The sequence below is a fragment of the Meriones unguiculatus genome, chromosome 7, assembly GCF_030254825.1.
Source record: "Meriones unguiculatus strain TT.TT164.6M chromosome 7, Bangor_MerUng_6.1, whole genome shotgun sequence".
Classification (NCBI taxonomy): domain Eukaryota; kingdom Metazoa; phylum Chordata; class Mammalia; order Rodentia; family Muridae; genus Meriones; species Meriones unguiculatus.
Window position 1 is genome coordinate 85,464,286 of NC_083355.1, and position 16,118 is coordinate 85,480,403.

The 16,118-nt window shown below is 37.7% G+C and overlaps 1 protein-coding gene across 25 annotated transcripts in view; it reads left to right on the plus strand.

Annotated features, from left to right (window-relative positions):
• The window catches only part of Gphn (gephyrin), a 416,220-nt gene that overhangs the window by 356,638 nt on the left and 43,464 nt on the right, over nt 1–16,118 (plus strand). For all 25 annotated transcript variants that reach the window (XM_060387712.1, XM_060387715.1, XM_060387716.1 and 22 more), the window contains one exon: nt 9,533–9,654. In XM_060387712.1, the coding sequence (XP_060243695.1) occupies nt 9,533–9,654 (122 nt within the window). The remainder of the gene's footprint in view (nt 1–9,532; nt 9,655–16,118) is intronic.

The window sequence follows — 16,118 nt, forward strand, 5'->3', positions numbered from 1 at the left end:
GATAACCTAGAACCCCTGCTCAGATGTAGCCCATGGGAACTCAGTATCCAAGTGGGTTCCCTAGTAAGGGGAACAGGGACTGTTTCTGACATGAACTCAATGGCTGGCTTCCCCCCATTCCCCCGAGGGAGGAGCAGCCTTGCTAGGCCACAGAGGAGGACATTGCAGGCAGCCCTGAAGAGACCTGATAAGATAGGGTCAGATGGAAGGAGAGGAGGACCTCCCCATCAGTGGACTTAGAGAGGGGCAGGGAGGAGATGAGGGAGGGAGAATGAGATAGGGAGGGAATGAGGGAGGGGGCTATAGCTGGGATACAAAGTAAATAAACTGTAATTAATATAAAAAATAAAAATTTAATTAAAAAAAAGAAAAATAGCATAGAACATAAGTGATCTGAACTTACCAGTCAAGGTATTAACTGTATTCTCTTAAGTGATGTAGCATGTAGTAGGAACAAGGAAAAAAGGTAGTATATGAGATGTACTAATGAGAAAAGTTCACTGAAGTAACTGAAGAGATGGTGAGACATACCAGGCCCACAATATATTTTGAAGATAAAACTGACTGATCTTGCTAAGTAATTAAAAACAGAATATCAAAAAATGTAGGGAGTTAAGATGAGCACTAAATTTGGTCCTAAGCAAGCCTAAAGACATCTGTTTACCAAACTAAGAAAGGATAGGCACTAGAAATTAGGACTTCTGTTTCAAACCTGTTAAATTTAAAGTGTCTAATAGAAATCCCACTAGAAAGGTAATATTAGAAAAATATTTGAGACAAAGACATACATTTGAAAGTTACCAGCATAACGATAGTGTTTAAGGTCATAAAATGAGATCGTCACCTAGAGTCCAGGAAATGAGGTGCCACTTTTACACTGAAGGCAGCTGATCTCCATCCCTTTCCCAGCCTTAAAGTTTGCCAGTTTTATTCTCCGATTTGGGCTCTTGAGGATACCATCTCTCAATGAATAAATACATCAAATTTCCATTTTCAGCTTCCTTATCGCCTCTAATTCACCATTTTTGCCTTCCCACCCAAAAAATACCTCCTCCTACATTGCCTTTTTTTACAATAATGTCACTATTCCATGACTGCTTTTCATCACTGTCATCAGTGGTGTTCTAACTTTAAAAAATTTTATTGTAGTTAAACGTTCAAAATACAATTTACTATCTTAACCATTTTAAACAATATTAAATATACTTTTTTTATTTGCTTTTTTGTGGTTTGTCCTGTTTCTTTGTTTGGTTTTGGTTTAGATATTTTGGTTTGGGTTTTGTTTTTGAAATCAGGTCTCACTGTGTAACCCTTGATGGCCTGATACTTACTCTATAGACCATGCTGGCCTTAAACTTACAGAGATCTTCCTGCCCCCCAAGTGCTGGAGTTGGATTTATTTTGATATATATCTGTCTGTCAGTCTGTCTGTTTCTGTGAGTGCTTTTGGAGCCACACCTGCTACTCACATTCTTATTGCCAAAACTGTTTTTTTTTTCCTTATACAATATGTTTTGATCATATTCTTTCCCTTCACCCAACTCCCCCCAGGTGCCTTTCTGCCTTCCTACCGACCCGACTTATTCTCTCCTTTTCTCTCACTCTCTCTCTAAAAAGTGTTTTATTCTTGCATAACTAAAAATCTATATCCATTTTACAACTCTTCATCCCTCCTCCCACCAGACCCTAAGAACCTAAGAACCAGCATTCTACCTTCTGTCTCAAGGAATTTGACTCTTCTAAGTACCTCATATAAGTGCAGTCTTGGGTTTTTTGTTTTGTTTTGTTTTGTTTTGTGTCCATTTTACTTAACAAAATGTTCTACAGGTTTATCCATGCTGCAGTATGGATCAGCATTCTTTTTTACAGTCAGACATTTGAGATGAGTTGCTGATACCTTTTGGCTAATATAACTATTAGAAAGTAAATATAGCTCTTCAAGTACCTGCTTTAATTCCTTTGAGTATATATTGATCTCTTTTTAATTATATAATAGTAACAGTTTTGTTAGAATACTGGAAAAATGTTAGTGTTCATTTATTTAGTACATACTGAGAAGCATTCATTCTACTTACCACTTCAGTTGCTGGGAATACAACAATAAACAGTAAAAACAGTCTTTATCCTCATGAAATTATCCTTATGAAATGTATATTCTAGTATAGAGCAAAAGAAACTTCAACAGCCACTAGCATTTTGCTATATACTCTTTCAGTCTAATTTCTATGCCCATATGTGTCTTTCCCTAGGCCCATATAAATATAAATCTGTATGTAAAACTGATATACTCTAAATGTAATTATATGTCATAAAATTTTACACCTAAATAGCAAGTCACAAATCTTCTTTATATCTGTAATCCATCTTTGGTGGCTGTATAAAAGTTCTACTATAAATTCTTCATATTTATCATTTTTCTATTAGAAGACATTTAATTTTTATTTTTACTGGTAGTATAGATAACACTATAATAAACATTCAAATTGATTTGCATGTTCCATTATTCTGTTACATTCATAGCATTGCTAGGTCAATGCTTTATTTAAGACTTTGGATCATATGTTAATTTAATTTCCTCCAGAAATACAGTTGATTTTTCCCTTCTCTTAAATATTGAGAAGTTGTTTTTTTCTACACTGTTACCAATTCTGAATATCTTTACTGTTTTTTTTAGTCTTTCATGGCCTGATTTGAGTATTTAGGCTCATTCATTAATTTAGTCATTCAACAAATTTCCTGACATTGTTTCACTTCAGGCCATTACCATATATTTCCACATGGGTAATCACACTTGCATACATACATGCATACAAACATATAGAACCTTAATTTTTTTAGATTTATTTTGATATATATCTGTCTGTCAGTCTGTCTGTTTCTGTGAGTGCTTTTGGAGCCGAGAAGAGGGTGTTGGATTCCCCTGAAGCTGAAGTGATAGGCAGTTTTGAGATGCCTGATGTGAATGCCAGGAACTGACTGTGGGTCCTCTAGAAGAACATCAAGTGCTCATACCTGTTGGGCTTTTCCCTGTTTTGAGGGGAGGTAGTTTGTTTGTTTGTTTGTTTGTTTGTTTGTTTGTTTGTTTTGAGACAGGGTCTCTTACTGAAGATAGAGCTCAACCAACATTGGGATTACAAGCTTTCGCTGAGGAGCTACACTCGCTCTTTGTTTCTTTGTTTGTTTAGCACGGGTGTTAAGGATCCAAACTCAGACCCTTTACCAACTGACTATCTCCCCATGCTCTAAACAAAATTTTTGGAGTCCTTAAATTATTCTTGAAAATTGTGAATTTTCCTATTTTTTGTCTTATCTTACCTTATAACCAAGTAGCCAAGGGAGTTGGCCTAACTGTCTGTTTTTCCCAGAGCAATAAGTAAAAGCTATTTGAATAAAAATACATACTATTAGTGTTTATAACCTGATGACACAGAGAGAGAGAGTATATGTGTGTTCTCTTAATCTGGATGATGTGAATATTCTAGGGTGTACATATAATCATCAAGTTAGTTTGAGCAGCTAATAAATATTTTAGAAAATGGGGAAAAAAGAGAAGGTGTATAAAACAGCTACTGCTTACAAGGGAGATGGAAATAGTTACTGACCACTACAAAAAGTTATAACTTTCACTTTACACAGAAGACTTAGATGCAAGGCAAAGCCATTTCAATGGATGAGAAAGTACGTCTTAGGCACATCATGAAGTCATTAAATCTCTGAAGAACAGAAATAGAGAAAGGTCTCTTATGGGAAACTAAGTGGATTAGTCACTGAGACAAATTAAGACAGATTCTCTTCTTGAGGACTTAACAAAAGAACCTTTGGGCAGAGTGCAGGGAATCTTAGGAAAGGAGTGGGAAACAGTAAGACCTGGAGAGGACAGGAGCTCCACAAGGAGAGCAACAGAACCAAAAAATCTGAGCACAGGGGTCTTTCCTGAGACTGATACTCCAACCAAGGACTATGCATGGAGATAACCTAGAACCCCTGCACAGATGTAGCCCATGGCAGTTCAGTATCCAAGTGGGTTCCATTGTAATAGGAACAGGGACTGTCTCTGACATGAACTGATTGGCCTGCTCTTTAATTACCTCCCCCTGAGGGGGAAGCGGCATTACCAGGCCACAGAAGAAGACACTGATGAGACCTAATTGACTAGAATCAGAAGGAAGGAAAAGAAGTCCTCCCCTATCAGTGGACTTGGGGAGGGCCGTGCATGCAGAGGGTGGAGGAAGGGAGAGATTGGGACGGGAGGAGGGAGAGAACCACAGGGGGGATACAAAGTGAATAAAGTGTAATTAATAAAGAAAAAATTAAAAATAAATTTTAAAAAATGCAAAAAAAAGAACACTTACCTTTCCTTGCATATTTCCTTTTTGGAGATTTGCATAACAATAAAAATGATAATCACTGAATATCTAAAATTATATTCCTCTTTTGTTCTAAATGTATTTTCATGTGAATATTATAGTCATGTTAAAAGTATGCCAAGTACTGCTCTTCTCCTTGATGAAAGAATGCCTTTTAGAAAGTTAAGTACAAAAGGGGCTGAAGAGATGGCTCAGAGGTTAAGAAAGTTAAGTACAAGCTAGAGTTACATCAACAGGTAGTTCATTATTTGATAAATGTATGAATCCATCAGCTAAACATAAAAATTGAACTCTCAACATTGAACCCTAAAAATTAACAGTCTCAAATGAGTAAAGAAGAAATCTCCCTCCAGTCCAGTTCCTCAAATATAATAAATGGTTTATAAAGCAATAAAAAAAATCTTAGAGACAGACATAAATGTAGCCAATTGGTAGATAAGATGCTTATTAGTATCAAATGAATACTCTTACCAAGGGGGAAAAATAGCCCATATCTGATCAAATATACAAATGCCCTAAGAACTTTATTTTATGACATACAAAATAACTATAACTTTGGGAGCTCAACCAAAAATATCATAACTCAAAATAAGTTAATTTATCTTAGAAAAATCTGTATTAGTTACTTTTCTATAGCTGTGATAAAATACCACGACCAAAGGCAATTTGAAGAAGAAATTGAGAGTTCATTTTAGTGTACAGTTCTAGAGAGCTAGAGTCCATAATTACAGGAAAGGCTTGCTAGCAATCCCTAGGAACAAGAAACTAGCTCATCTCATATTCATCCACACACAGGAAACGAAAAAAGAAAATAGAAAGTGAGGTTTGGGTATAAAACCTCAAAGCTGGCCCCCAAGGGTTTACTTCCTCTAAACAAGGCTGTGTTGCTTTCTCTATTTTATTTGGGTTATTTAAGCCTCTATGTCCCTTCCACCAACTTTTTAACCTTAGGTGAGAGAGAGAAGGTTAGTGGAGAAGTGGATGCAGACCCTTTTTCTTCTCCCGGCTATTTAGGGTCAGTGGGTTCATTTGGGACTATACCAATCTCCATCCACAGCAAATGCAGCAAGCAGTCTCCTCCAAGCTGCTGCGCTGAAACATTCTCTCCTTCTGGCTCCTCCAAGTCATCACACTGTCCATCTCTGGTTTCTCCAGCTGCCACACCTTCTCTTTCTGGGCTCTCATATTTATATACCTCAAAGTACTAAACCATGTCCCTCTCTATGCTGCACAGAGGCAGGCCATTACTAGCTGGCAAAGACCAGGCCCTGCAGAAGGCATTTATCAGCTATGGACAAACTAAAGCCCAAACTAAAATCACACACTTGGGATTAAAACAAAAACATATTTGCATAACATAACTGAGTTTTTACAGAAACTAAAACTCCCATTATAAGGCTGACCATCCAAAAAGGTTCCCTAATGCCCCAAACAACACTTAACAACCGTAGTCCAAATGTCAATGAGGCTGTGAGGGAACATTTAGCATTGAAACCACTATATCTCCTAAGCAAAGAAGCTAAGAGAATTCAGGGAAGTACAGCTTAACCCAAAAGAGAAGCTCAGTGACAAGACTTCTTGTCTGCATCCTTTCTTTTAACTTACTGCATTTATTGATCTATGTGTGTTTGGAGGAGGGAGCTGAGACAAGGTCTCACGTAGCTAACCTCAATGTGGCTGATGGCTACCATGAATTCCTGCAGCTCCCAAGCACTGGAATACAGGCATGTACAATCAAAGAGGTCCTGTCCTTAATGCTTCTCATTTGCCATCAGATTAAAAAAAAAAATCTCCTTTATACCAAAGTGACATATTTTGAGATGACATATTTTTCTACCATACTACAGTCTCAGTAGTATCTCAAAAGAAAGGAGCTACAATAGTGCACATAGCTGATTCGTAGAACTGGAGTTGGTTATTGGGTAGTTCTCAAGGAGATTTAGTGAATAGTTCAAGAGGAGACTGGTAAGAATTTGTAAAGCAGGTGACTTGCTGGTACAATCTTTCTCACCTTTGTAGCCCACTTGGAGCTACAATTAAGTAAATGTCATGTCTGTGTCAGAATACAGAGATCTAAATAAGTTTGTAATAAAATAATATCCCTTTTGATACTTTGAGTTACATAATTGGTTTGGTACAGTTTAACTGTTCCACCGGCAATAGTACAGTATTGCAAGTTCATGTTTCTGCTTCATTCTGCCGTGGGGAAGACTTTACAAAATTCAAAAAATAATATACGGAATGCCTAGAACTGGGGACTTAAGCTATTGCTGTGGAGATATTGGTAACGAGACAGAATGAAAATGAGGAGATAAAGTAGAATGGAGCCAGGGATGGTGACATACAACTTTAATCCCAGCACTTGAGAAGCAGAGGGGTCTGTGTAGCTTGAGAGCTGCCTGGTCCACATAGGGAGCTCTCGGCTGGGAGTTCACAGTGAGACCCTGTCTCAAAGGAGAAGGAAAGAAGGAAGGGAAGGAAGGAAGGACAAAAGAAAGAAAGAAAAAGAGAAAGGCTTTAAATAATTGAGGTCTTTCGGAAGAGAGTAGACTCCAAAGGGAAAAATAAATATCCAAAAGTTGATTATTGAAAAGTTAAGAAGCTAGTAGAATCATTGACAATACCAAAAACAAAAAATTGGAAATTAAATTGTAGATAGAAAAGCAACAAGCTTTGGAAATGGTGAAACATATTTTTGTTTTACTTTATACTTTTCTCAATTTTTATAATTTAATTATAATAAGTTTTAAGTACCATTCCTGCATAGCTAGAACTATAACATAAAATAGGATTAAGTTGTAAAGAGGAAATTTGTGGGTTTTATATTTAGCCTTCCATTTAATTCGGTATGCTTCTTTGAAAATACTTTAAATGAACTGTAAATCCAATCCCTTGTTTAACCAGCTATTATTGCATTATGTCAGTCTTGCAAAGTACTGGTTCTCCAGTTTTATCTAACTGTTCTATTCTTTCTGGAACTGTTTGCAAAAACTGAACAGAGAGGCGAGGAAAATACTGCAGTAGTAGTAATAGTAAACACACACTTTTCTTAACTTGTCCAACCAACACAGTATCAGAGCTGCAGGTCGTGGCCTTTATAGAATTATGACTCCAATACTTTTGCTACTTGAAATCAGAAAATTCATCTATATTAGCACCACAGTAGCAGTTTTCAAATCACTGCCAGCGACTAAATGTAGAAGTGGGTTACAGTGTACAATAGCATATAATAAAGTTAATAGTACAGTATTTTAAGGGAAGACTTCCAGGTGACATGGAGGGGCAAAGAGTTTTTTCAGTCTCTTTGTAAGGAGATAGTTTGAAAGCCACTACTTCTTAACATAAAGCCAAAACTCTGGCTATATAAGAACAGTAGAGGACAATGCAGCCACTTTTGATGTGAACTGATAGACTAAGATCAGAAAGGAGAGGAGAACCTCCCCTATCAGTGGACTTGGGGAGTGGCATGCATGCAGAGGGAGGAGGGAGGGGCTTATGGGGGGGATGCAGAATGAATAAAGTGTAATTGATGAAAAATTTAAAAAAAGGAAAAAAAAAGAACACTAATGAATCAGAAAAAATATTAAGGGCAGACTGTGGTTATTGCTCTGGGTACTCTCCGTATTAACAAAGTATCTCAGATGATAGGCTTGCCATCTCCCCCTTCTGTGTCTACTTCCAAGTTGTACTTGGCGTCTGAGGTTTCAGCTCAGTACTGTAGCACATGGGGCTCCGAGTTTGATCCTTGGCACCTTAAAAATAAAACACTTATTTTAACTTTATACTATTTCTGAAACTGAAATGTATCTCCTTTGTTTTACTTTCTACTTTACTTTGTTTTTGGTGTATTTGTGAAGGTAAAAGTACAACTTTGTATAGTCATTTCTCTCCTCTGCCTGTACATGAGTTCCAAGGATCAAACTCAGGCTATCAGACTTTGGGCAAGTACCTTTACCTGCTGAGAGCCATCTTGCTGACAATGAAAATATAACTTACACTTAATCTTCAGTGTCACCACTACACAATGGGTTAAGGGGCCCTTTTTTAAGTATTTTGCAGTCAAAATAGTCTAGGTTCACACTGTCAGCAGTGTGGTGTGAACTAGCGCCCAGGAGTGACAATATGAAACCAAGGGGAAAGTAGATGCTTTTATTATAAAAAAGGTAATCACACTTATTGATAACATGACATCAATATTATTAATAATACTATATAGTAACAGTGTAATATATTGATACTAATGATATATAATCAGTAATATAATAAATCACATTTATCTGCATAAACTGTTCAGTTCTGACAAGTACTTTATAGGGTAACTTGTAAAGCACTTCATTATAAAATGAAGTCATTTTATTAATGAGAAAATTAAGGCCAAGAGTTTGAGTAATTTGCATTTAGTCTGAATCAAAAGGTATTCCTTCTATACTAAGCTGACTGCTTATTGAAACATCCAAATATCTAAAGTAAGTTTTCTGTTTTTTTATAAACACAACTGATAGATATTAACTCAGATAGAATTGTGTATGTATGTAGTTAAGTATTCCTTGTTTATGTCTCAGACACAAAATACCTATTTCTTTCAGAGTTTTTTCTTTAATACTGTTGATTCCACTTCAAAAAAAAAAAAAAGAAAAGAAAGAAAGCAAGTGGTTTTTCCTTTCAGACTTGAGAATATTCTCATTGTCAAATAAATTGGAGAGGGCTTGAGAGATGGCTCAATAATTAAGAACACTGGCTGCTCTTCTTTAGGACCCAGGTTTGACTCCCATCACCCACACAGCAGCTCACACACACCTATTGAGTACAGTTCCAGGGAATCCAGGGCACAGACTGTCATGCAGCCAAAACAACCGTACACATAAAAAGTATTTTAAGATGAATTGGAAGATAGTATTGCCAGACCAAATATAGTTTCATAATAATGTTTCTAGGAAACCCTAGTTTCTCCTTGACATTGCCAAATTATAGCCAAAGCTAGTGTGAAATTTGACCCACTGTTCAGTTACCAGTCTCCTTTACTTACAATATTTATTAAAAGATCCTTTTACATACCAGATACTGTCACAGATGCTCAGATGCTAAATGTATTCACATCTAATTTCTTCCATTATAATAGGCAATATTACCTAAGAAAATAGTGATGGTTCTTTTTGGCTTTGTAGCTGCTAAATCCTGAAGATGACCTCTTACCAGGAAAGATTCGAGACAGCAATCGGTCAACACTTCTAGCAACAATTCAGGAACATGGTTACCCTACAATCAACCTGGGTATTGTGGGAGACAAGTAAGTATAGCGTTTTGTTTTGAAAAATAGTTACTCTGAAATATGAATGTTTAGATTACTGGGGTAGGTTGGAGTTGGTGCTAAAGAGACAGATTGAACAACAAAATTCTCGTTGATCACATTCTTCAGAAGCCTAAAGATTTTAGAGGTACATATGAACTTTAGGAATAAATAGTTTCCTAGAATGAGCATAACAAAAGGAGAAATATTTTACTTTGCTATGGTGTGTTAAATAGAGATATCTTTTTTTTTTTTTTTTAAGTAATTGGCTTTATCCTGGTAGAAATGACGGGGATGATGTCATTGCTGCTCACACTTTCATTTCAAGAAAGACATTGGAAACACAGATGAGAATCCTAAAGGAGAGACTGTAAAACTAGTATTACCTGATTTTTTTGACATTTAAGCACAGTTATTTTCCATGGGCTTGTATATTAATTTTGTATAACCCACATTTCTTGCAGCTTCCCTATTTAAGTGCAAAGGAGGTCCATTAACTATACCTGCCCACATTGAAGAGCACATTGCTCCTACCTACCTATTGAAGTACTTCTTAAAAACTCTTTGATATACATTTCTTATATCTCTTTTTCCCTACTCCACCCCAATCCCTTTCAACATCTCAACACCAGGTAGGAGAGAGAAAGGGTTAGTGGGAGATGGAGCACAGTTCTCTTAGCTGTTTCCTGCTGGTTAGGGTCATTGGGTTCCTTGGAGCCAGTCCAAGCCTCATTTCAGGAGATCTCCAACTTCTTGTCTCACTGTATCAACAGCAACCAGAAGCCACAGGGGGGAAGCAGCAGCAGCCTTGTTCTTTCTCGCAGCTCCCCAACACTTTCTAGGCTCTGGTATTTATTCTGTTTTAGAATCCTCAGAATTAAACTATCTGCAGCTGGCAAAGAGCTCCTCTCAGAGCCCACACAAGTCAAATAGTTTGCTGCTGTGGACTAACTGTATCAGTCCCACATCCCACACCTGGGATTAAAACATTAACATGTTTATGTCCACAACACCTACCAAATCAATTCAGATATTCAGTAAATTCCCCAAATGTTCCTGTGAATTTCCAGTGATGCATTTTCATCATTAAAATAAATAAAATAAAAACAGTCTGTTTTCTGATCATCCAACTGCAAAGTAACACTGCTACGTAGCCCTTTTCACAAGGCACAAATTCCTGTGTCACTGCTTATAGTAATTTGCATATCAACCTGGTAAAACTAACACTGCATCCACTGTCTCCCCTATCACTACCTTGTCACTGAAGGTCATTATGCACTGACCCTTTCTTTAGTTGGGTGCTTTTGAAAAGGCCCTGCCCTCACTTCACAGGGTGTGTTCTAGTAGGTGCGCCGCCCTGCCCTCACTTCACAGGGTGCTCTAGTAGGTGCGCCGCCCTGCCCTCACTTCACAGGGTGCTCTAGTAGGTGCGCCGTCAGTGCATCCTAAACGGGAAGTGGGCACAGTCTAAATCTTGAACATTGGCTTCATAGGAGGAACTTTTCAACTTCTTTTTTGAGGTTGTTTGATGTGTTTTTAAGCTTCATTCTTTTTTTAAAATTTTTACTGTTTGTGGTTCACCCGGCTGTTTAAAGAAGTCCATAGCTGATGGCCAATATGCAAGTCACCTAATATCAGAGACCCACCAGCTAGAAAGGGAGTAGGAAGAGCTTCACAGCAGGGGAAAGACACCTCATTCTTTTAATTTGGGCCTAAGCAGTAATCTGCCCTTTAATATAAATTTCATCTAAAACCAATAGTGACATAAATATAACTTTAAAGAACACAGGAAAAAACTTCTGAGAAGAGATGGGATGGATTTAAGAGTTTTAAAAGCACAGAGATAATGTGAGCAGGCCTAAAACTCCAAGAAACAAGCTCAGCAGATTCAGTCTTAGTTCCCACTAAACACTGGTACTGGCCCTGCCTTCAAGTGCATTAATGAACTATTTAAGACATGTAAAGGTAAAAGGAGCTTTTTAATTATTATTATTATACATCTTACCCCTAAATTGCACTGTTCTGACCTGTAATTCTACCCATTCTCAGGTGTAATTTTTCACTTTCCATGTTGATTTGGTTTTATATTTTTTGTGGGGTTGTATGTGTGTGCATGTGTGTATGTTATGTAGCACAGGCAGACTTGAAATTCTCAAGTGTCTGGGCCACAGTAGCCAGCTTTGGTTTGGTCTTGTTGTTGTTGTTGTTTTTGTTTGGTTGGTTGGTTGGTCTTTTTGCTTTTTGTTTTGGTTTGGTCTTCTTCTTCTTCTTCTTCTTCTTCTTCTTCTTCTTCTTCTTCTTCTTCTTCTCTTTCTGGTTCTTAGGTACTTGATGTACTACATTACTGACATTATCTTATTATAAAAGACAAAACACCTTTAAAGGGTTCTTATGTTGGTGTACTAATAGATATATTGTAGAAAGGGAATGAATTGTCCTTTGTTAAGAGTTACAGGCTCATGGCTGATGAGATCCTGAAGTGGGAGACCAGTTAGAAGAGATAGCATCAAGGCCATAAATAGGCAGCCATGAGAGGGCCCTCAAGGGACACAGACCTTTCATTCCTGCAGATTGCAAAAACAAGGGGAATTTTCAGGGTGGGAGGATAAAGTTCCATATCATGGTAACCTAGCCTATGTGCCAGAAATCACAAGGCATTGAAAGTAAAGTTATAATTCAAGGTTGTTTCCAGCTGAGAGAAAGAAGACTGCAAGAACACAGCATGCTTTATCAACTCTGCCCAGAGAGAGCTGAGGGAGTAGAGGAGACTGAAATGGGTGGGGGACGACAGCTAGAGCATCTATGATCTAACACTGATGTTTAACTTGTGTAAAGTCCTTAATTAATTAGTAATAAACATTTCCTGATGTTGTTGTAATGTGGATTTTAATTTAATCCCAAAGCATACTGTGAAAACAGCATACAGAACAACAAACTATAAAACCAGAATAGGTGAAGAGACAGGTGCCACTTTCTAGTGTATGTCCTTTTATTTGGTAGCAGTACCTTATTTGAAACTGAGAACAGGGCTGTTGTTTAAGGGAGTGTTGCTAATATAGACTTTTTCAGTCTTAGAGTGCTGTGTTAAAGAAGCCCAGAATAAATGGTTTAGAACTCAGAGGTGGATTGTGGGAGGAAAGAATTTACTGCTATTCTAATGGAAATCTGCACTGGGAATTTAGCAAAGGAAACAAGGTACATCACTGTACAGCTATTGATATTCTGTGTAGGTTGCCTCTGCATTCTTTTTGCTATGTATTCCCTTTTCTAATGAAAGCAAATATTGTTATACAGAAGCCTTTGTGTGAAGCTCAGCAAGGGAACAAGAAATCATGGGAGGAACCCTGGGTGAGAAACAGCTCAGGAATGTTTTCAAGCACAGAACCATGCTGAGCTAAGCCAGATAAGGGTAGAAACTACTCCTTTTATTCTTGTCATCTAAAAAGGCGTGAGTGTGGTTTTTAGGTTCTGTATGATTATACTTTGCAGCTCTTGTTCTTGCGATTTACCATGATTTTTTTCAATCGATATAAACTATAGAAGAGTCAGTTGTTGTAACTGTTTAAATTGAATTGAGCTGATGTTTACCGTTTGTTTCTGGATGGGTGTTTTGCCTGCATGTATGTCTGTACAGCATGTGTACCTAGCACTGTGGAGGCCAAAAGGGACATCATGTACGTTACGACTGGAGTTACAGGCAGTGGTGAGCTGCCCTGAGGGTATTAGGAGCTAAACCTGGACCCTTTGGAAAAGTAGCCAAAGTTCTTAACTGTGAAGCCATTTCTGCAGCCTATAAAGTTTCCTTTTGTCTTATGTACCTTTTGTTTTTGTTTTTTATAAAACATGGTGAGTTAGTAATTCAGTGAGAATTATAAGAGGAAGACTTCAAATATCTGAAAGTTAACTGTATTTGTAAGTGTTCACTTGGAACTAGTAAGTCTACATTAAAATATATTCTCTATATTTTTCTTACACTGTATGGAACACAATATCGTATTGGAGTTTCTAGGGGGTTTTTGTTTTGGTTTGGTTTTCTTAAAAAACTCTAATTTTGAAACTCAGAGATGTTAAGAAATTTATCTAACATTATAAAGCTAGTTAGTGCAGAGGCAGAAATGGAGTCTAAATTTCTTGAGGATAATAATGCACAACGCTTTGCCATGATTTCAAAGACATAATAAAAAATGTCAGAAGAGCTGTAGCAATTCTAAGCTTAGGTAGTCAGAACAAGTTTCATAAAGTATGAGAATCTTAAGGATTAATGGGATCTTGTTAAGAAGAGATGATGTGTTAATCCAATAGGAAACATAAAATTTGCAATTATAGGCCAGACTAATTATAAAAAAAGGTTGGGATAGAAAGAATACACATAAATTTGTCAGATGTCTGAGGTTACATTTTAAAAGGATTTTCAATAAAGGTAGAATTGTCCAAATTAGTTGAATTTTAAGCTTTTTTTTAATGCAGAAGTAATAGAGTTAGTCGTTATTTTAGAAAAATAATTTGACTGCAGTGTATCAGATGGGCTAATGACCGAGGGAGACTGGAAGTGAGAATGGTACAGCTTACTCATTGTTTAGTCAGTCATCAGGAAACATTCATTGTGTATGATGTTAGCTACCTGGTCTTAATGAAAACCTTGCTTATGAATCAGCTGGAGTGGGCTAAGACAGCCTTTCTAGCTGTATAAACTAAGGACATGACTGCCCCAAGGTAGGTGAAAGATTTTATTACAGATATGAGAGAGAGCATAGCCAGGGGCATCCAGAAGAGTGCAGAGCAGGGAGAGAAGGTAGTAGACTAAATGTGACCAGCAGACCAGTCTTGGCCATGGGGGTTGGCAGTGGCAAGAGAGGAAGAGAAAGAAACAACTAAGACAGAAGGGCAAGAGAGAGGACTAAGAGAGGAAGACAAAAGAGAGGAGAGAGAGCATAACTGAAATATCAGAGTTAGAAGAATGAGAACCTGGGGCTGGCGACACAGAGGAGGAGGTGGGAAGAGCTACTTGTGATACACTGAGGGAGCTTGGCCAGCACCGCAGGTAGCCTTTGTCCCTCCTGACAGTGAGAAGAAAGCAGCCCCTTTGGTAGAGGAAAATGAGCACCAGAATTTGGGGGAGTGGAGTTTCATTTGGATCTAACACTAACAAATTTACAGTCGACCCCAAGCTGCTGATCCATGGGTCACAGAAAGTAGCAACAATGTAGTAAATTTAGTGCATGCACTGTGAGTTATAAGTAAATTGCTATTGAGGACACAAAGCGTTATAGCCTAAAAATAATACTTCCAAATGTTCCAGCTGTTAACCTCAGATTTCAAAAATAACAATTAAAAAAAAAAAGAAATTGGGAGAAATAGTAAAGGCTGTTTCATAGCACTGAATTGTACCCGTGTTACTAGTGTTGATTCATCTTCCTTTGGACAACACTTTATTGAAATAGTATGTTTAGCTGGGTGGTGGTGATGCATGCCTTTAATCCCAGCACTTGGGAGGCAGAGGCAGTGGGATCTCTTGAGTTTGAAGCCAGCCTTATTTATAGAGCAAGGTCCAGGACAGCCAGGGCTACATAGACAAACCATGTGGGGGGGGGGGACCACAGCTGTTAGGTCTCTCTATTACAGTTTTATGTGCCAACATTTTCCCCATCTTACCCTCCATTTGTAAATTATGCTTTCTTGGCTTTTGAAGCTCTTCTTATGTTCACTAATACAAGGTTTCCTATGGCTCTCCCTTGGCTTTCTGTCCTGATTCATAACATCATTGGCTCCTGAATCCTATCTTCCCTTCCAGAGTATAAAACAGGTTAAGCTTAGAAATGTCCTAGTTTTCTTTTTTTTCCCATGGCTGGTTCAGTAACCAATCAGCATGTTTGTCCTACTAGCATGAGTTACTGAGTACTGAGTGTCATCCATGCCAGGAAATACAAAATTGTAGCCAACACTTAGTTAAAATATTGGTCAACCCCCCACACCTGAGGGAGGAGCAGCCTTACCAGGCCACAGAGGAGGACATTGTAGCCAGTCCTGAAGAGACCTGATAAGCTAGGATCAGATGGAAAGGGAGAAGATGAGGGAGGGAAGGTGGGATTGGGAAGGAATGATGAGGGAGGGGGCTACAGCTGGGATAAAATAAATAAACTAATTAATACAAAAAAATAATAAAAATTTAATTAAAAAAAATTGGTCACTTGGGCATATGTGAGCTTCAACTTTTGTATTTTCTTCCCAGTTTCCTCATAAAATTGCCATCATGTATAGCCTAAACATAGTAGGTAAAGAATTTGTTATATTGTGTCAGTGTGTGTACTTCCCCAACAAATAATAGTAAGCTTCTTCAATATTAGGACAATGTGTTGGTACACCATATCCACAGCAATTGGTAAGGGCACGTCTTATGGATTGGACAGTCTAGCCATCTTTTCTTGTACTGTTTTTACTTTTCATGTAACCTAGAAACTTCCATA